At 46.7% G+C, this 20,748-nt stretch overlaps 1 protein-coding gene across 1 annotated transcript in view; it reads left to right on the plus strand.

Annotated features, from left to right (window-relative positions):
• Positions 1-20,748, plus strand: part of LOC307230211 (cadherin-4-like) — a gene marked incomplete at both ends in the record, with an annotated part of 226,456 nt that overhangs the window by 42,665 nt on the left and 163,043 nt on the right. The window contains one exon of the mRNA XM_080000445.1: positions 2,061-2,172. Within this exon, the coding sequence (XP_079856571.1) occupies positions 2,061-2,172 (112 nt within the window). The remainder of the gene's footprint in view (positions 1-2,060; positions 2,173-20,748) is intronic.

The following is a 20,748-nucleotide window of genomic DNA, read 5'->3' on the forward strand; positions in this document are numbered from 1 at the left end:
CATCAGTTGAGATGTGAAGGATCACGAATATGGAATTATGTTTTTATTTCCAGGGAGTGTTGGTTGACAACTACAAACTCGTTAAATACAACAATCCAGATTACAGTAACACCTTAAATGAATCTTGCGCTATGTTCTTTCTCAGTTTACCATGGTTTTTATTTTGATATGGCCACAAATATCATTTCAGTCATTATGGCACCGAAACGACTTTTCTGAGTAATGGAGGTAATGATAATTGGTGGCGTGACGCCAACGAAGGCAACAGCACATCGAGGAGCGCGTTCAAAATTAAAACTACATTTGAATGGCTGCTCCAGCTGAATATTTAAGGGATACATATGTAACGTGGGCTTGATTATAGAACGGAATGATGTTCCAGATTGCCACTTTAAAAGGATCCCGGCGTCTTTTCCCCGCGTGTCGTCGCGGTAGGAGGGGCTGTGGTGACGCTGTGTCCAATGGGCAGCGCGGCAGCTCCGCTCAGCATCCCAGCATCTCTGCTCCGGGAGGAGAGAAGCGTCTTTCTGCGCTCAGCTCCAACAAGAGGGATCCGGGAATTATTCACTATTTCATCCCCAAACCGGCTTGACACGCGAATTTTAAAGATGCACATCGGCTTCGCTGTCGCGGTGGCGTGCGCCTTACTTGTTGGTTCGTCTCTGGTAAGGATGGTTTCTTAGTATTCTTTTCATTTTTAATTTGATATATATATCGATATATCGTTTCTCTCTCTCTCTCTCTCTCTCTCTATATATATATATATATATATATATAAACACACACACACACACACACAAACACACACACACTCTCACACACACACACGCACGCACGCACGCACGCACGCACACACACACACACACACACACACACACACACACACACACACACACACACTGTTTGAGCTTGTGGAAGTGCTGCACCGCACTGCTGCAGAGCTTTCGTGGGGTTCGCGTGGAGCTGAGAAGTGGATGCACGGAAAGTCTTCACCCCCCAGTCTATGCAGTTAACATTAGTTCTAAAAAGGATCCAATTTGAGCTCATTCCGCCGGAAATTCTCACTCATCATCTTTGATGCAGTGATGCAGAGGATGCAATAAATCTCACTTGCAGCCCCCCCCCCCCCCACCCCCTTTTTTCTTTAGTATTAAGCTGAGAAACTCCACAAGCAGCCTCTCTCTCTCTCTTTGTCCACTCACATGAATTGGAAAATGCATTCAAAATACAGACAAGCCGATTAAAAACTTAAAAGTTGAACCTGCCTCATTGTTCTTTTTAATCCGTTAAATGCATAGGATAGAAATCATCACGTATAAATAATGTATATTGATCAAAAAGGCACATCATCACTGCAGGTTTGCACCATTTGTCTAGCCTCATAGTCTACTCTCTGTCCTGTGCTTAATTGTATTGATCTTATTGATGATTTACTTCCTGAAAAAAGCCACCTCCCCTGTGTGGGTGGAAATACATTTAGTAAAAGATGAATAATCCTTCTTGAATGATGGAATGTGCCCCCCCCCACACACACACACTATTTAGCCTGCCTTCCTTGATTCTCTGTGTATCCCTCTGCTGCTGCGTCTGTCACCCCCATCAACCCACATTAAGCTGTTGCTGTTAAGCACAGCCTGGTAGCCATCATCATCACCATCACCATCATCATCCTAACCATTGTTGCCTTCTACCTCATCATTATAATCATCAAAGTCCCCAATATAATGATTTGATTATAATCGCTCATCATTGGTGTCATAACCGCCGTCTCATCATCAGCATGATCCTCAATCCCCACCCCCACCCTCTCTCGCTCTCCTCCAAATTTACTCAGCACTAATCTTCAGAGCCGTTTACGTGAAACAACGGCCCAGATGCGGAAACTCAACGTTCTGATGTTCCAAAATAAATGGCAATGCAAATAAAGGCAAGCCCGAAATGCTCGACGTCAGCTTTGGAAGCATTGAGAGATCAGCCTCTACTTTAGAGGATGATCTCCTGACCCCCACCCCATCAATTTACCAATGTTTAACGGGGGTCTGCGCTTATTCCTTCCTCAGGGGGCCAAGAAGGGCCAGCCACCTAAACCCCCCTGCCGACCGGGCTTCTCCCAGAACTTCTACACGGTGATTGTCCCAAGGGATGTACTGCGCGGCCAGAGCATCCTCAAAGGTGAGTTCTTCCTGCCGCCCTCAAAACTCGTCGTTACGTTCATCGATTGAGGATTTCTTTCCTCTTTTCTCTATCCCCGCCGATGACATTGTGATGTGATGGAGTTTGGGGGAGCGTGTGCGGGGAGGGGTGACAGGTGGGAGGCAGGGTTGTGTGTGTGTGTGTGTGTGTGGGGGGGGGTTATGTATTATGGCACAGGGCTCTCCATCACTCTGTAAAGAAGGTGGGATCACGTACGGACTGTGGCTGTGCAACACAAACGCCTCATCTGGGGGCCTCGGCGTTACACACAGTGTCAGAGTGAAGCTTGGACATGATAGATCTCCTCCATGCTGCAACCCACCGTGTGGCACGTGTGCAATGCACTGATGCATCCAGGAGGGGAAAATTATATTAATAGTTATCGTTGGACATGAAGCTTGATTGATGAGGCGACACCCCCCCCCATGATACCGAATGACACTAAACTCAACATACAGTATTTTTCCTTTTATGAAGGATTTAATGAGCTGTCTCGCCAAAGCAGAGTCATTTAAACGGCCTTTCTCTGTCCCCGCCGTGAACACCCGCCGCCGCCGGCAGCCGCAAAACTCGTCTTTTATTCCCGGTGCTCATTCACCGTGGCTCATTTTCCAAGCGACTCTTTATTCTGTCTGTTTTTCAGAGGAACACAATTCTCTTTTCGTTCGCTCCATTTCTCGCCAGTGGCAGCAGTGACTTTATTGTGAAGCGCTTTCTCCCCAGGTGTGAAATTATGCTGTATATATATATATATATATATATATAAATATATATACATTTTATTTCAGCCCATCTGATTATTGCAAAATCTTTTTGCCTTTGGTCACACCCCAACAAAACCATTTACACCATTCAGCGATATACTATGAGCATTAAATTGACTTAAGATCAGCAATATTTATTTTTTACTGCATGCTCTTTGTGGATTTAGACCAAGTGTGATTCGAAGATGGTGACCCAGTCCTCTTTCGGGAGCTCGGTGGTAGGGTTGTTATAGCTGCATCACTCAAACAATTTGCAGCCTTTTTAGCCGAATGCTGGAGGTTTCTACCGAAGGGGGCGAGGGACTAGTGCTTTGGAAATGGAAGTCTAGCGTTTAGGTGGGTACACACATTTCGCACATTTCCCTTGCTTGTAAACTACTCGTGGCTCTTACTCATACGTCTGGGAGCGGCTCAGCGGTAGAGTGCAATAAGCCTAGCCCTCCCCCGGCACGTTGCTTTTATAGCCAAATATTTGTCTATTGTTATGTGGATATGCTGTTTGCCAGAAGGAAATGGAGTTCTCATTGTAACGGGTGTTTGAGCATTTTCCAGTGGTGAGCAAAACAATTGAATTATTCTGGAGGTTATTTTGTTGTTCCGGGGGCTGACAAGGACAGTGCAGCTGGTCAACGGGGAGCGGGATTGCCTGAGGGGTCCGGGGGTGGGCGAAGGCTCAAGGTTTCTGCCTGTTTGGAAATGGGCTGAGGTGTCCTTCCTTTACCCTAGCCAAAACCAGTGTTTACGGAGTGGAAATATACGGTATCTCGGCCCTGGCTCTGTGTTCGTTTCTGGAAATGACGTTAAAAACACTCATCGCAGTCACTGATCGGCTCTATCGGTTTGGGTTTCGCTTATCGTGTTCATCATACAGAGCTTAGTTACTTGATTTCCTATGCTCTTTCTCCGTCTCTTGTTGCCTCACTGTCCCTCTTCTCTCTCAGACTCAATTTTTACTTTATTTGTTCTTGATGGTGTGTGTTCCTTGGGAAAATCAATCTGGAAACAATGTTGTCCTCCCAACTGGCCACTCAAAGGGATATAGGCCCGGCAGCACCTCCAGTCCTCACGCTATGATTAATGGGCAGAGGCGGTGAGTGGCTTGACTGAAGGTCTGTGTCCTGTACAGTTGGATACAAAGCAGGGGTAAGCCTCCAACGCCAATGCAACGGTGTGTAGAACCCAAATGTGTCACTTTTCCTAAGAAAGGGATGGAGCTGGTTGTGAATGTTGCTGGTTCGGGGTGGAGAAGTTCTGTTGAGTCCATATTCCTGGAGGACCAAAGTACACCGGTCCAGCAGCCTGCGCCCTGCGTTGGGTGTCTTTTGCCGACGACATCCATTTTCCTGTAGAAGTTGATATTGGTGCATTAATTATTTTAATGGAGTGTGGGTGTCTTGCGAGTGAGTACATAACATTATTTAGATGTTCCTTTCATTAACCCTGACCTGCTAATGGATTATGTAAAAACATGATTTGCTGTAAAAGTATCTGCTCAAATCATTTCCCTCCTTGTGATTCTTTCTTTTTTAACTAGTGCCTTCCAGTACATTAGTTTTGTCTTCAGTCAAAGATTCATAAAGGGCAATCTTGCATTCTAACGCTTTGTTCATTACCGCCTTCTGTGATTACTTCATAATCCGATCCCATCCAATATCAGTATCGGTGCCGATATTGACGTCATTCACTCATCGGATATCAGACTGAGGTGGTCAGTCCGTTAACCCTAACCGTACTTAACATATTTTTATTTACAAAAGATTTTTGAATAATTTTTGCTCTTTTAATATGAGTGCTGTGTGGTTTACTTCAGCCTCACGTAATAGCCATACACATAATACCAACAACAACAACAACAATAATTATAATAAGAAAAAACAGCTCTGGTATCGCAATCAGTGTCAGTAGTGGCACATAATATGTATCGGAATCCGATCGGAACTGAAAAACAGTGGATCGGTGCATCTCTACCTATAGGTAGACAAGCAGGTGTGTATGTTTTTTTTTTCCTGTGTTTCACTGTAAAAGTCCCTGGTTTAAATAACAGACAAATTCAGAATTGCCCCTCATCTGTGCAGAATGAATAATATCATGCTCCTCTGGACATGAGAGTCTCCGAGCTGGACGGGAGATGGATGGGAGCTGGATGAGAGCTGGATGAGAGCTGGATGGGCTGGGGGCGAGACCACGGTCAACAGAGAGCCAGCCTTGCATGGCATAGGCCCTGGTCAGCGCAGATTCCCCCCTGGGGCCTGATAAGCCATGAAAAGAAATATTCTGGTGATTGCACATCGCTGTGTAAACCGGCACCGGGCTCCGAGAGCCCGAGCAGACACCTACTGTAGGAGCACGGGCCGGGGATCAGGGGGCTTTGGCACAAAAGGAATCCGATGATGATCCGAGGTGCGGTGCCTTGCGAATAGCGCCTCTTTAAGTCGCTGTCAATGCATATTTAAAGAGACGGGAGTGATGAGTTTCACCCTTTGCCCCCGCCGTCCGCCCTGAACGCACTGGGACAAACTGGAGCTATGCCCCCTCGTGCGATTTGGTAAAGCTTTGTTCTGTTGGCTTCACGATTTTGTGACAGGACTTTAATATCCAGATTGAAAAGCAGTAAAATAACTACTTAAAACTACAGAAAAAACTATTTAACTGAAGCAACGCTATACATATATAATTCAGTGGCTGATCTGCTTGGTTCGCGGCCTAGTGACAGATGGAAAACTATGATGACAAGTTTGTCTTGTGGTTGACAGGGCAACAATAGAAGTGTCAATTCCTTGGACAAGGATATATTTGGATGAAGCCTGTGCTTTGTTACTTCACCACTCTTCTGCCCTTTCAAAGAGAATGGGCTTCTTTTTGATTTCCAAACCCAGCATCTCCTTTTGAACTCCGAGTACCCTTTCCCCGTGGAAAAATAATAGTATAAAATTGGAAGTCTTCCCTTATTTCTTCCGCCAAAAGTGCAAGCTACAGTATGTCTTTCGCCTTCCCATTCCCATGTTTGTTTTTCGTTTTAGATACATTTCCTATTTCATCCCAATACTTGATTCACTGCACTTTGAAGTATGCCTCCATCAACAATTAGTCAGAGCACAAATAGTTGAGCCTCATCTCTAAAAATGTGCTTGTGGGAACGGCTCGCGAAGCGACCCCAATTAGACGACAGTCGGACAAAAAGCTATATCTGTCTTTAAAAAAGGCCTGCTCGGCGTTTCCCAGAATCGCGGAGAACTACTATCCAACGCGATAGGGCTTTCATAAGTATGTCCAGACCCGGGGAAGTGGAAGGGGTGGGGAGGGGTGGGGGATTACGTTTCCCCGCGTTTGATAAGCGCTATGCCATTTTCCCTCTGACTCACTAACGTCTCTCTCTTGTCCTCCGGAGAGTCTTTCATCTCTGCAGCCAGGGCCTGCAGTCTGCGGCGAGCTGATAGAATACAGGTACGGCGGATGAGCCACATCATTTCTCTTTATCTCCCCCTGCCTCCTTACGGAGCCTGGGCTACGCTCCTATATCCCTCAACTTCCTCCACAACATGACATACACGCTGAGCCCTGTTCCATCAAGCTCGCCACCCAAGATACCGTACATGGCTGCGACACCGGTCTTTTCATCCCTGTTTTGCCGGTCGTCTCTTCTCTGACAGTATTAAGTGAAAGATAAAAGAGTTTTGATAGATAGGAAAACAGGCGGTTGGGGAAAATAGCGCTGCCCGTCCAAGGCGGTGCCTGTTTGCATTTGATTAGTTGTAGTATATTGATCTTCTCCGCTTTTGTCGGCTCTGGCTCTGGATTGGGTCCTGTGTTAGTCCTTCATTACAAATATTGTCTTAGGCTCCAACCCCCCCCCCAAAAGAAAAAAATCCCTTTTCTCTTTTATCCCTTCTGCGGATGGTGTCAAACTCTGACTCCATTATCATACAATTGGTAGAGAGGTTAGGCAGTACATCAGAATTTCCCTGACAAAATAGGGGTGAGCAAAAAATGCGCCGTCCGAATTGTGACCTTCAAACGGAGTTAATCATGACATTATCAGACATCCGGCCGATGCCTGCCGGCTGCGGGTTAGATTATAGAGCGGCGAGGTGTGGCTAAATGAAAAAAAGGGAAGAAACTGGGCACTTGTGGTGGTGTTCACCGAAAGAGCCCCCAGTAAGAGAATAATGTGGGTGAGGAAAAGGGGGGGGGGGTGGAGTGCCGCTACAAGAAGTATTACCATTTAAAAAAAAAGGGGCAAAGACACATCAAACTAGCTCACGGATTCTGTGCTTCCTGTGTTTTTACTTGGCCCTTTATTTTTATTTACAGATCTTTATTTTATTCAGGTGCAGAACGGTTACTGTAATGAGAAAACCTTTTATGAACAAAAAAAAACACCCTGCAGAGAATTGTACACCTGGGAATTCATCAATTATTTTATCATTCACTTCTAAAAAGGAACCCAATTCCGATTAAAGTAGATCTCAACATAGGATATTCTGGGAATTTAACCCTCACCGGATCCCTTCTTCATCTGTTTATTCCCATTAACCATGAAAGAACATGACGCACGCACGCACGCAGGCACGCACACACACACACCTTTTGAGGAAACAAGCACCAACCCTGTCATCCATGAATAGGATTTGCATTCTTAAAGGTAGGCCTTTATTTTTTAACTGACTACCAATCCTCTCAATCAATGCCTGTTAGTTCCTTACATCTCAGGGTGCTGATTACGGCTCTAAGGGCTTTTTGTTGCCATCCAGAAGTGAGCCATTTTCCCAGTGGGAGACCCCGGTTTCACCTTTTAACCCTGTGTGTAACCCCGCATCCACCAGTTCATTACTAGGCTTCTCCACCCTTTAGTGAGTCTGGATTTACATGCATGTGAATAAAAATCAGGGACTCAGGCACTCAGGGCTGAAATGGACCTCTGGCTCATTTTCGCGATATTCTCAGCTCCAACATGCTCTCAGACTGATTTTTGGCGCGTTTAGATTGTTTCTCCAACTTTACTTGTGAAAGTTTAGATTGGGCGCAATGTGTCAGAGCAAACAAATGACAAAAATAACAAAAACAAGAACACAAGAACAGGAATCATCAAACAAACGTGGAGAAATCGCAAATGTGCACCATGTGGCTTTCTCCTGCGTGTTCCGCCCACCCGCCTGTGTGATGTTCACCAGTTTGTCTCTCTTTGATTGACCTCTTTCAGTCTCTCTTGCTTTTCATGCCTCTTCTGGGGGAATTTTAATTACCGCCGAGCGAATTAGCAAACGAGGCCTTTTCTCGCCCTATGGAGAGCGAGAGGGTGTTCAGATCCAGCTCCATCCCTCCCTCCGCCCCCCCCCTTCTTCCTCGACACCGGTGGAGAACGTAGGCAAAAGCCGGCACACTTTGGCAAACCGTCGTAGTTTCTGTCGCCGCTGTTCGTGGGACGTGCACGTGGCGGCATTTCCATCTCTTGTCCCGCCAGATAGGCGTCCATGTTTCATGGCAGGGGATGATTCTCTGCGTTGACCAGGCGGTGGAACATATTGCTTCTTTGCCATAAATGACTCATCCCCTGGCCTTGGTCGATATGTGACGCTGAGTGATGAATTCCGCCCACACCACAGCCTGTACATCCATATTGTTTGGTGTGCATTTCCTCTTCGACCCTAATCACTGGAAGTTGTAGCACAAGTGGATTTAATCCTCACCGTTTATTTTTATTTTTGCGGGGACGGGCGGAGTTTCATCACACCCCCTCGGCGAGTCACACATCCGCCTTTCTATCATCACTCCAACCCCCATCCCCTCCTTTGGTTCCCTCCAGGACCTGAAGTGACATGGTGTGTCCGGCTTTATTGATGAGTTACTGACAAAGGCTTTGACCTTGTACCGCCACTGGGCCCCTCCAACCTCCCCCACCCGTCACCCAACACCCGCAGTCCCGGTCTGGAGGCGCTGCTCAGGAGCCGGTCTGAGCAGCCCGATCAGAACAACCGGGCTTCTCGGCCTCTCGGCTTCTCGGCTACTTGGGGCTAAATGAGCCTCCCGCAGCTCGCTGCGTGTATAGCTTGTACCACTACTTCAGAACGCTCCGCTGTTCTATCACACTAATTAAAAGGGCTCGGCTGTCGAGCAGCCTTTGTTCTACAAACTCCTAATATCAAAAAGGTCCCCAGCTGCACAACGGCCCAGTGCTCCAATTTGTCCTTTGGATTGATTTAACCACGGGACCTATATTTGGCCACGGCACCGGCCCTCGTTGCTTCTCATGGTCTTATTGGTCGTATTCTCCAGTTCATTTATTTTATTTATTTACCCCGAGCATAAGCATGTTTATTAAATCACGCACTCACGCGCACACACACACACACACACACACACACACACACACACACACACACACACACACACACACACACACATATGTACACAAACATACAGAGTGTGCAATGTACGCCACCGTGTGTGTGTGTGTGTGTGCGTGTGTGTGTGTGTGTGTGTGTGTGGGGGGGGGGGGGGGGGGGGGGGGTTGTGTGTGGGGGTGTGTCTGCTCAATCCAGAGGGTGATTATTTTAAATGGAGAAATTAAAGGATTACAAACCAGCCCAGTAATCCAGCTGTCAATCTCATGGCTCATTAGCAAGCAACAGATAGACTAGGGAGAGGGAGAGAGGGAGGAAGAGACAGGGGAAGAGAGGGATGTGGGGGAAGAACAAGACCACTGCAGTGGAATGTTCCCGTGTGGCTTCAGGAAGGACACCACTCCAGGAGCTGCGTATCTTCCTGTTTGCTCGTTTGTTTGCTTATTTGTGGTTTGTTTCTTTTTCAACAATTTCTGACAAGTTGAAATCTGAAACTTGGAACACTGGCAACACTGGAAACCTCGAGCGGAGAGGTCTTTTTTATTTACACATTCATTAACAACTAGGACGAGGGAAATGTATTTTCTCATTTCTCACGCCCCTATTGCAGCTTGTATTTGGTTATTATTTACCATCAGATGGAACACTTCAGAGGAAAAAAAAACCCAAAACAAAAGACATCCACTGTTTGAATTAGGGCTGAACGATTTGGGAAAATAATTGAATTGGGATTTTTTTTTGACCAATATTGCGATTGTGATTTAGAATGCAATTTTTTGCATGCAACTCATTGATTTTACTTCAAGCCTTGTAGCCAGTGTTTCAGCAGAAATTATTATTATTATATTCAGAAAATGTTGCCCGCATACATGGAGCGCCGCTCTGTGTGCTCAGGGACAGTTTTATGCTCATTAAATTTAATAAAAGGTAAAAAAAAAACTAAAAAAAAAACAAACAAACAGATGCATTATTCTGGAAGAGGCTCCATCCGGACTCTACAGGTGTTCAGGGCTCTGCCAGCAGCACATGCCGTGCACAGCGCACTGCGGCCCGGGCCACAGCACTGGGTCTCCCTGGGGGGCAGCATGGAGGGTTAAAATAATCCCTATAGGCGGGGGGGGGGGGGGGGGGGGGGGCATGGAGACTGTGTCCCTATTATGCACAGTTTTGTTCCATTTGGAGACATAAAATAAAAATAAAAACACACTGTTCTGGCACGCCATCGGAGGGAGACAGGTGCTCAAAATGTGCCCCGTCGCTCCCTCTCCGCCCCCCCTCCCACTCCGGATGGCGCTCTAGGCGGCTGCCTATCTCGCCCATAGGAAGAGCCGGTCCCGGACAGCCCTATTGGTTAGACTGTGTAACCAAAAAAAAAACATATTTTTTTTAAGCGCAGACTTTGCGATTTGAAAATTGCGTTCTGTTAAATTGCGGTGACGGTTTGGATTTTAATTAATCGTTTCAGCCCTAATCTGAATTCAGTTTGTCTCAAAAGCACTTTGCTGCAGCTGTAACGGATAGTGTCCCTGTTTGGCTGGAGGCAATCGTGCGTCTGACTCAATCCAGTCCTTCGGTGAGGACGCTGGGTTTCACGTTGACTTTTTTTCTGGTCATATTTTAAGTATATGTTTCAAAGCTTGGGCTATGCTGATCTGACTTTTGTAGCGTCGTCTCCTTTCAGGCTATCACTATGTCTTCCTCGAGATCGACTGGAGCAGGTGTACAATTGCACGGAAATACCTGATACAGCCGAAGCCGGCCACACTTTAAATTGCCGGTTGCTCTAATAAGCGTGAGATTTTGAGAGAGTTGTCTTTTTCACGCTGTTTTAAGTGCTTGTTGATGCAGCCTACGTGTGTGTGATATGGATGCGTGGCGGGGGCTCTCTCGTACATCGCGAGCGGTTTGACGCCGCGGGGCAAGCAGCGGGCTACAAATCCACACAAAACATCATTACCATGCCAGAGGTGCTCCCAGCCCGACGCACAAACACAAACCTTTTATTGCTGAAAAAGTAGTGGAAAAGCTCGGGGAGAGAGTTATTTTAAAAATATGCTTAAGATTGACATTTGGCATTTCTGTCTTTATTTAAAATCAGGTACTGTCGATAAATATTCAGTTTTTCATACAAAAGCGCGTGTTTAGGGATATAAAAGATCTCGGTGTGAAGGAGGCTGCCGTATGATTGAAATATGCAAGGAAATCAATAAAGCTTTTTTTTTTTTTTTGTTTTTTCTGCTGGCAAAGCGCGGTGCAGACGCACGCTGTAGCATCGATCAAAGCCGCACAAGAATTGCAGCTTACCAATTCTCTCTCTCGTCCTTTTTCTTTCCTCTTTTCTGCAATCTCTCTCTCTCTCTCTCTCTCTTTGTCTTTATCTCGCTCTCTTGTTCCGCTTTGTCTCTGTTGCCTCGTATAGGTTTTCAGATAAAAATAATAGCTCTGGGAACCGCCGGGGAATGGAGAAGGCGTGGGGTGGTGGTTTGGGTGGTGGTTGGGTGGTGGTGGTGTTTGGTGGTGACAGTGTTTGCTCTCTGCGGCGCAGCCTCGGCAGTAAGACAATAAGAGGCAGTCTCACTTGCCGTGGCCCCTGGGAATACAAGTCTACTCATTGCTATAAACAGCAATTTAGCCCCTGGCCCCGTAGAGAAGAAATAAAAAATTTAAAAATGATTAGAGCTTCAACCGGGGCTGCGCGGTGGTGGTGGCGGCGAGTGAGTGATGGATGGATGCTGCATCTGGGGACCCATTTAAATGCGGTTTTGGTTTTGATAGCTTCTTTCAACCACGCTGGCATTTAAGGGACTGAATCCAAATGATGACACGTCAACAAGTCGCCCCCCCCCGGCAAGATAAGTGAAACATGGCTCACGTCAGACACCAAAGCTCAAAAAGAAGCGACGTAACAAACGATCCTCCATCTTTTGACAGTGTTTTGGTCTTAAGTGCCGCTTGCTCCGGTTAGGTGGAGAAAGCGGCAGGGATTAATAAAGAGAGGGGATGAAAGGGAGGTTGTCCATATAGATATAATTATATATGTTCAATAATAGATTGGCCACTGGCAACGCAGCGGCGGGAGCCATTCATTATGCATGCTGTGATGTTTTGCAAGAGCAGGAGTTAATTTCCGTGTCATCCCGGCACCTCCGCCGCCAATCTTCCGGATGAAGACATCTACGCGGGGATCAAACGGCTCGCCCGTCTTGCATTGTTGCTGATGATCCAGACTTCTTTCATTATTCCTCCATCGGGCCAACCGAGAATACTAGAGGCTAATTACGGTGAGCACAAAGCGCAAAACGTACTGAGCCAGACGGAGGGAACGGGCTCTCCTTTGGTCGCGAACATCCATTGATGACCTGATCGAATCAAAAGTCTGTTCCGTCGATTCCGTTTTAGGTCGTTGATGTTCTCCTCACGCACTGGGAGGTCTTGTTTTACAGCTTCTTAAGTCGTCCCCCCCCCCCCACAGTCGTTAGGGTGCTCGCTGTAGATACAAAACTCCATGTTGTGATATTCTAAGTGACTGATTGGCATTCAGAGGCAACCCGGGGCCCCAGAGACGCTCGGAAAAAGAAGCGTGCGCTTGCAGACTTTTTTTTTTCTTTTCTTTCGGTGATGGCTGTAAAACCTGCAGCGGGAGCATTGACAGAAAAAGACAAACAGAGATAGACAGAGAGAGAGAGAGAGAGAGAGAGAGAGAGAGAGATCCGTACTATCAATGAGGGCATGAAGATCTCTGGTCTCTGGTATCTTCTCCTCCATTCTCCTCCCTTTTTTTTCCTCCACTCTCCATCTCCTCTCCTCCACTCTCCTCAACACACCCCCCGTGGTCCCCCACCCAACTCACTGTTTTATTTCACCATGTTGTTCTCCCGAGGAGACTTTTAGATCCAATTTGCAGTCCTCTCTCCTCCTCTCATGCCATCTCTCCGCCCCGGTGTAGCCACCAGCCTGTGGCTGCATCTGAACTTCTCTTCACACTCTGGAGATTTTATCTGTCGTTCCAGGGAGAAATGGTGCAAACAGGGGATAAGAAGTTGACAGGGTCTGTCCTTTTTTAGGAACTTTAAAGAACACAATGTCTCTCTCTCTCTCTCTCTCTCTCTCTCTTTCTCTCTCTCTCTCTCTCTCTCTCTCTCTCTCTCTCTCTCTCTCTCTCTATATATATATATATATATATACAGTATATATTTATTTGTGCTATATGTAGCTGTGTGCATTAGTGTGTGTGTTGGGTGCAACTTTCTGTGTGTGTGTGTGTGTGAGGGTTGGTGGGTGTGGACCCACATTTTCAATAATCTTACCACACACCACCACAAGTCGGATTCAGGGCCCTTGCAGGCTGCATTCTAAATACTCTCAAGGCTAGAGGCAAAGCAACATGAATTTCAATGAATTATTAAACAGGATTATTTATTTACTTCCCCCCGTACCCTGAACCACCTAACCAGCAAATCTTCATTGCATTTTTTTTTTATTCGTTTCTTTTTTTTTTTTCTGAACCTGCGGCACATTTAAATGCATAATTTATTCTCGTGGCTGGATGTTTTCTTTAGGATGTTGGGTTTGGTCTCTCTTCTGTACACCTCGGGGAATCCACTCGCCGGACTCTTTTTTTCCAATGTGATTCCTCTGGACCTTGGCAGCACGAAGCGGCGGACAACCCCGGCATCAGAAAGTAAAAATTCCTTGCGTGATTTTGTTGCCCCCCCTCGATTCACTCGTTAGCCGCGCCTCTGCGTGATGATTAGCAATTCCAGATGGTTGACTCAAACTCCCGGGCAGAGCTTAAACCTCCCGAACCTGGATGGTCCACCTTTAGGTAATAGTACATGAAAGTAATCTTAGAGAATGTACATGTTTTGACATGTACCAGAATGTATCTCCACAGGCATTGGAAAAATATTATATTATGGAAAGAAGTCACCGACAACAAAGGAATCTGCATCTCTGTTTTCATTTACATACATATACAAAGCCTTTCAATCACAATCCCAGTGATCTAACTAACATAGTCCATTGAGATGAAAACGAATAATCATGACACTCTTTGTTTAACCCTCATTAAATAAACATTAACCTATCTTATTTACAAATGGTAAATAGATTTCCGCTGCGTGAGGAATTATTCGATTATTATTATTTAATTTTTTTTTTTAACAAATTCAAAGTGGGCTGGAGGGGGGTGGGGTGTGTCACTGTACTGTTTTGTGATGATTCCTAAAAGTGAAATAAAATATTTTTATTAAAAAAAATTAAACCTGCGTGAAATCATATTTGGGCCATCCCTACGTGATGCCTCTGATACTTTTTTTTTCCTTTCCAATTTTTGCTCGTTCCAGGTGAGTGGCCCCGTGATGAGTGAGAAAAGTGCTCTGTGCCTACGTTTGTGTGTGTGTGTGTGTGTGTGTGTGTGTGCATGTGTGCGTGCGTGCGTGCGAGTGTGTGTGTGTGTGTGTAGGCATTGAGCGTGTGACTATGTGTTGGCTTGGGGAGAGGGAGATGAATAAGCTTGCAGAGTGTCTGGAGCGCTGCCAGCTCATGAGACTCCGACGCACTGCAGATGAGCCCGGCTCCATCCCTTCTTCACATGGCAGGAAAAAAAAAAAAAAAAGAAAAACAACAATCACAGTTTGAACGGAGGGAGCAGCATTATGTCCCATCAAAGACTATGATCCGAAATGCGGTATACTGTATAATTGGGGTTTCTTCAGGCGACATCTCATGGTCAAAAATCTCACCAATAACATGGTAAACATCATTACGGCAGCTTCATAAAGTGATAATAATCCTCCCATAGCTGACATCTCATCTACAAGGACTCAAATGAAAAGCCAATCGCGGTCAATTACCCCCCCACCACCACCACCACCACCCTAACCCTGACCCGTATCCTCCTTGTGTTGTTCCAGATAACCAGTAAATGCAGCTAATGGGGGGTGATATTGTCATACAATTTGATGGAGCAATATTATTTCCAAGCAAAGGATGTTGAATGCGCCAGATAAAGCAGGAATCCTCCTGCTGGTTACCAAGACTGAATTAATAAACCAATGGAGCCCTCCGTTCTAATACATGCACATCGAGCGAAAGGACGGTCCGCAAGGACTCATGAGCGCCAGTGGACGTGCGATTCAAGATCGACCAACACGCGCCGTTATTTTATTTACTTATTTCGCATTAATATTCATTGATTCGCCCGCTTTTCATAGCACACAGGTTGTAAACGACAACCGACTACAAATTCCTACACAGACTCTGCCCCAAATTGGCTGACGCCAAAGAACATTTCCAGTGAAGCGCACTGGTTGCCTGTCATCCTCTTGATCTGGAAGTCAGGTTCTTATTTCCCCCCCGAGGCGAGATCAGGAATCGACACGGCAAATTAAAAAAAAATTAAAAAGGGCAAAAATGCTGAAAGCAAAGAGAGGAGAAGACAGAACTTGAGCACAGAACACTTTCTCGGACGAGAGAACGAGGCTTTATTCAAATTAGACAAGTTTCAGAGGAAGGCAAACGGCGGAAGTCAGAGATGCCCTCCCACTCCAATGAAGAAACACAAAATACCATGTACATAATGTATAGTATATTAACAATAACATTACCGGCTGCAGCTTGACCAACAGCTCCGCCAGTGAGCCTCCTTGTCTTCCAACCCGAGGCGTATATATATATCTCCCAAGATTGTTCTGCTTCACTCGGGCTTGAATATCGTCGATCACCCCTGACCCTCTCTACCCCTCTGATCCTTTCTTCGGGCACTTAAAGCGAGGTGAGCTGGCGTGGCCAATGCCATCCATCATCTCTCTCCATATGCACAGTAAACGCTTGTAAAGCAAAACCGCTGGAAATCTGTGAACTTGGAGGTAAAAAAAAACAAACCTCTCCGATCGTGACCAATGGGCGCCCTCGTTTCCCGGGGGCTCTCTCGCCGTTTGAAGGCTCTTTTGAAGTTCAAACCGAGGCGGGTGGTGCTGAGTGCTGACAGCAGCACGTAATGGCTACCTCGGGTTACGCCGTGTCGCCTCGGTGAGCTGCCGCTGCCGTACGTGCTTCTACGGCGGGAAAAAGGGCCGACGGAGCAAAGGCGAGGCCGGGCGCTACGCTAACAGAGAGATAGCGAGACGCCGCAATGAGCCGTGAAGTGGGGGTGTCACCCAGGACTGTGGAGGCGTCCCAGCCACGTACGGTACGTCAAGGTTTCGTCAAGCGTTCAAACGTCAAGGCGGTCAAACGTCCTGCATCACGTTTCACGGGCGGCGCGGGGGCTGATGACACTCAGGTGAAGTGGGCTCACTCTCCCGCCCTTTCAATCCCTCCGTCTTTCCCCTCCCTTACTCTTGGCTGTTTTTAGTTGTCTCTTTCTCTGCCTGACCCGGTTGAATCCCTCCTTCCTTCTGGTTATTCATGGCCACTTTGATCCGCCCTCTTGCCACGCGACCGCCCACCCACCGCCGCCTCTTCGTTGTTCATAGCGGAAACGTTCAGTGTGTCTTGTGTCCTGTGTCCTGTGTCGAGCCTCTTTGAAATGTCTCCTGCCTGTAATTTTTATTTGTTTTACTGAATCAAGGCCACACCAGTGGCTGCTGACGGCCTTTTCAATCACGCTTGGCGCGGTGATTGATCTCAGAGGCGCTCAGGAGCTAAAAACCAAACAGCTGGGGTGTGTGTAGATACAGAACGATATGTTTCTCGCACGCACGCACGCAAGCACGCACGCACGCACACAGATGGACAGACCAACTAACACACAACCTAGACGTGCAAAGTGTGACACAACCCAAACCACACACAAGTGGATGTCGGGAGTGAAGGCCAAATTAATTGAAATTCTGTCCCATTGCCAAGCTAATGGAGGCCTTTCGTCACATTCTCCTGTTTTAGATTTGCACTCTCGCAGTAAAAGCCTTTTAAAATTTTTTATTCTCAATTATTTTGACGTGGTTTCATTCCCTTTGTGTCTGAACGAGGCGGCCCCTTGGCAGGGGTCTCTACTCCTGTCATCCAACTCAATCATTTGTTGCCAGCGGGTCGGTGCCAAGGCCCGCTTTCGGCAAATGAGCGGCATGGACATCACTCTACTCTCAGCCACGCTGAGCTGAAAACATCACTGTCAGCTATTCTCATCATGTATTATGATGTAACATTTAATATTTATGCAAGCATGCCGAAGCATTTCTGCACCACTTAATAAGTGGTACATGGCTCTGCCTTTCAGTTTGCTCTGAGTTAGATTTTTCTTTCTATGGAACATTAGAAAGTGGGCTCTTATCTATATGTATGTGTGTGTATGTATGAATATGTATGTATGTGTGTGTGTGTTTGTGTGTGTGTGTGTGTGTGTGTGTGTGTGTGTGTGTGTGTGTCTCGTACTGTCCGTCTGTCTTCTGTCTGTCTCATCCTTTCGACTTAACTCTGTGTATAAACACATGCTACAGAAATTGGGTTAATTCATTCAAATATCTCCAAGGCAAACCCCGTTAAGGTCCGCCGGGTTGAACCTGAATCACGCTTCTGCTGAATTTCCTTTATCATAATGACATTGAAATGGGCTATCAGAGTGTTCTTATTGCCAGATTATGCCACACCCCCCCGCCCCCCGTTTCTCATTTCCGTTGCTCGCTGAAATGCCACCAACTCTGACATTTAGAACAAACGTCGATGGCATTGTCCCATTTGCGGCCGCCCCCCAAAAAAAAAGGTGGAAGAAAAACCCGGCTTGGGTTTTTCTGTTGCACGATAAAAACGAGCGCGAGCCACTCCCAGTGCACGTATTGGGGCTGTTAGGGTACACCATCAGAGGAAGGAAGCGTTGCCTGAGTGCTGGGCTCGGAGCAGAATGTGCATTCTGCTCTGGCTGGGGGGGCGGGGGGGGTTACTGAAACACTAAATCATTACCCTTTAATTGAATTGGAGTTGCACTATTTCTCCTGGTTATTTGCTGGAACAACAGAATCACTTCTCATCAACTCGGCTATGTCAGCCGGAGAGAGGGAGAGTGGAAGAGGGGGAATGAGTGAGTGAGAAAGGTAATGGAATTCCTGTGCGGCTTGTCCATCCTCCCGCTCGGTGCGTTAATGAATGAGCGGAATTCTCCTGTCACTCTGGAATGGGAGCACGCACACAACAATGGCCGCTCGTCCAGACGAGGCCGCGCCGTGCAGGAGGGCTTCAATTTGCTTCTTCTCTCCCGCCGAGCTTGGCATTCAGCGGAGCGTTCCTTATTCAGAGAAAGCATCTGCGGCAAAATAAAAAAACGATGAACAGTGCCATCTGCTCCTTCTCGCAGACGCTCTCTCTCTCTCTCTCTCTCTCTCTCTCTCTCTCTCTCTCTCTCTGTCTCTCTCTCTCGCCGCTCGCCCGCCATCACAAAGTAGATGATTATCAACTGGAGCCAGCTCAGCTACAGCGGAGTGTCGAGGCGAAATCCGAAATGTCAACTCCCGCATCGGGGGAAACTTTTGATGAGTTCTGCTCTCCACTCTCCATCCTCTGTACCGCGCTTGTTCTCGCCACACATGACGCATTGTCGTCTCTGCTCTGCAAGATTAATCACAATCCCAGGAATTTTTCCCCGACAGTTTTTTCCCCTCCCTGTACAGTGGACAATATAGTATATTGTTTTCAAGAGATGTTTTTGGGGGATCGGTGGAACAGTTTCCGTGGACTCAAACGGCCTCTGTTGGCATGAATGACAATGGGTGAACCCGAGGACAGGGCAGGAACAATGGAGGACAGCGATGGAGAACGCGGGGGTCCTTTTAGCATCCTCTGTGGAGGGCTCCATGAAGAGCGTGTCCCTCCCAGCTGGTCCCATATCGCATGGACCTTTCCTGGGAATCAAGCCTCAAACCGGCATCACATTCGCAATCCTGTCCGTCCGTCTTGTCTTTCTTCTGATACTTCTGTGGCTAGAATTAACCCCTCCTCCCCGCCAAACGCAAACACAGAGTGCGGCATCATCCATTGTGGCCCTCTGTGTGAAAGCTCGGAATGCGGAATTAGCGGCATTCTTTCACTGGTTGCCAGTTTTAGATGAGTGTGTGTCCTGCTTGTCAGCACGTATGTATTGTCCATCCTACACAGAACGTCTTTTCAATGGGAAGAAGACTATCCTGCCGCCCTAATCCGATTTTAGGCCTATTTGTATGTCTTATAAAAGCCTGCCGCTTGGCTTGGCTACTGTGTGTGTGTGTGTGGTGTGTGTGTGTGTGTGTGTGTGTGTGTGTGTGTGTGTGTGTGTGTGTGTGTACAATGGACAGCGGAGTTAAGTGTATGTGTGAGAGAGAGAAAGAGAGAGAGAGAGAGAGAGAGAGAAAACCAAGCAGTCAAGTAGGGCAGAAAGAGAGACCAACAACTAGTTATATCAGTGGTGTAGTCTGCTCGATTGTAGTGTGTATACCGTGATACTGGGGGGGGGTCGTCTAGCTCGAGCTGGAGCTTGACGCAGCTTGTGAATGAGATGCCTTCCCCTGCAAAACATATTTTATTTATTTTTCTCCCTATATGAGCAGCCACTGCATTAACACAGACAAATAGGGAAGAGCACAGGCTATCTCTGACATGGAGCTGGCGGCGGGATACGGCAACTTGAACAAACAACACAAACTGTAATACTCGGCAAAAAAAAGAACGCCTCAACACCCGGCGAGACTTGTTTCCCTTTATTCTACAAAAGAGCCGTTAAAAGGAATCAGAACGTTCATGAACGACCTGACACTAGTGGTGTGTGTGTGTGTGTGTGTGTGTGTGTGTGTGTGTGTGTGTGTGTGAGTGTGTGTGTCCGTACCGTAGGTGCGCTACCCGCACAGCTCCCATTCACAGTACACAGGGTGAGTTTTACAAATTGATGTGAAGCCTTCCCCTGCAAAACTAATTTAATTGCAGTTATACTTGACCCGGTATGCGATACAACATCACTGATGTGAAAGTTCTGTCTCAAAACCGCCTTGTTACGTATCCTTCCTTATTTTTAACTGGGTATACGGAAATTCTGGAGATTTCTTAAGCGTATACGATGTATACAGTTCCTGTACATCCCGTAGACTACACCACTGATATATATACATATATATATAGACAGAGAGAGAGAGAAAGAAAGCGAGAGATGCAAACAGGAAGGAGATGCCTTCCACACCTTATTTTGAGATTGAATTCACTGGAAAGGATGCCAATTTGTAGCACCGTCACCGGCGTTTTTTATTGTTTGTTTGTTTTCATATCTAATGAATACAGTGTACAACACTGAAGACGAATTTGAATAATTGCCTATTGCATGAGTCTGATAGAGAATTTGCGATGCACGCTAAAGGAGGGGGCGTCAGTAAAGAAAGTCGCACTGTTTTGTAAAGGGTCTTCTCTCATGGATTGGAATGCACGGCGGTGAAGGCAAAAACCAAATGCATTATTCAGTCACAAACACAGCGGCCTACGCACATATTCACACG

Source organism: Zeus faber, assembly GCF_960531495.2.
Source record: "Zeus faber genome assembly, chromosome: 5".
NCBI classification, from domain to species: Eukaryota; Metazoa; Chordata; class Actinopteri; order Zeiformes; family Zeidae; genus Zeus; species Zeus faber.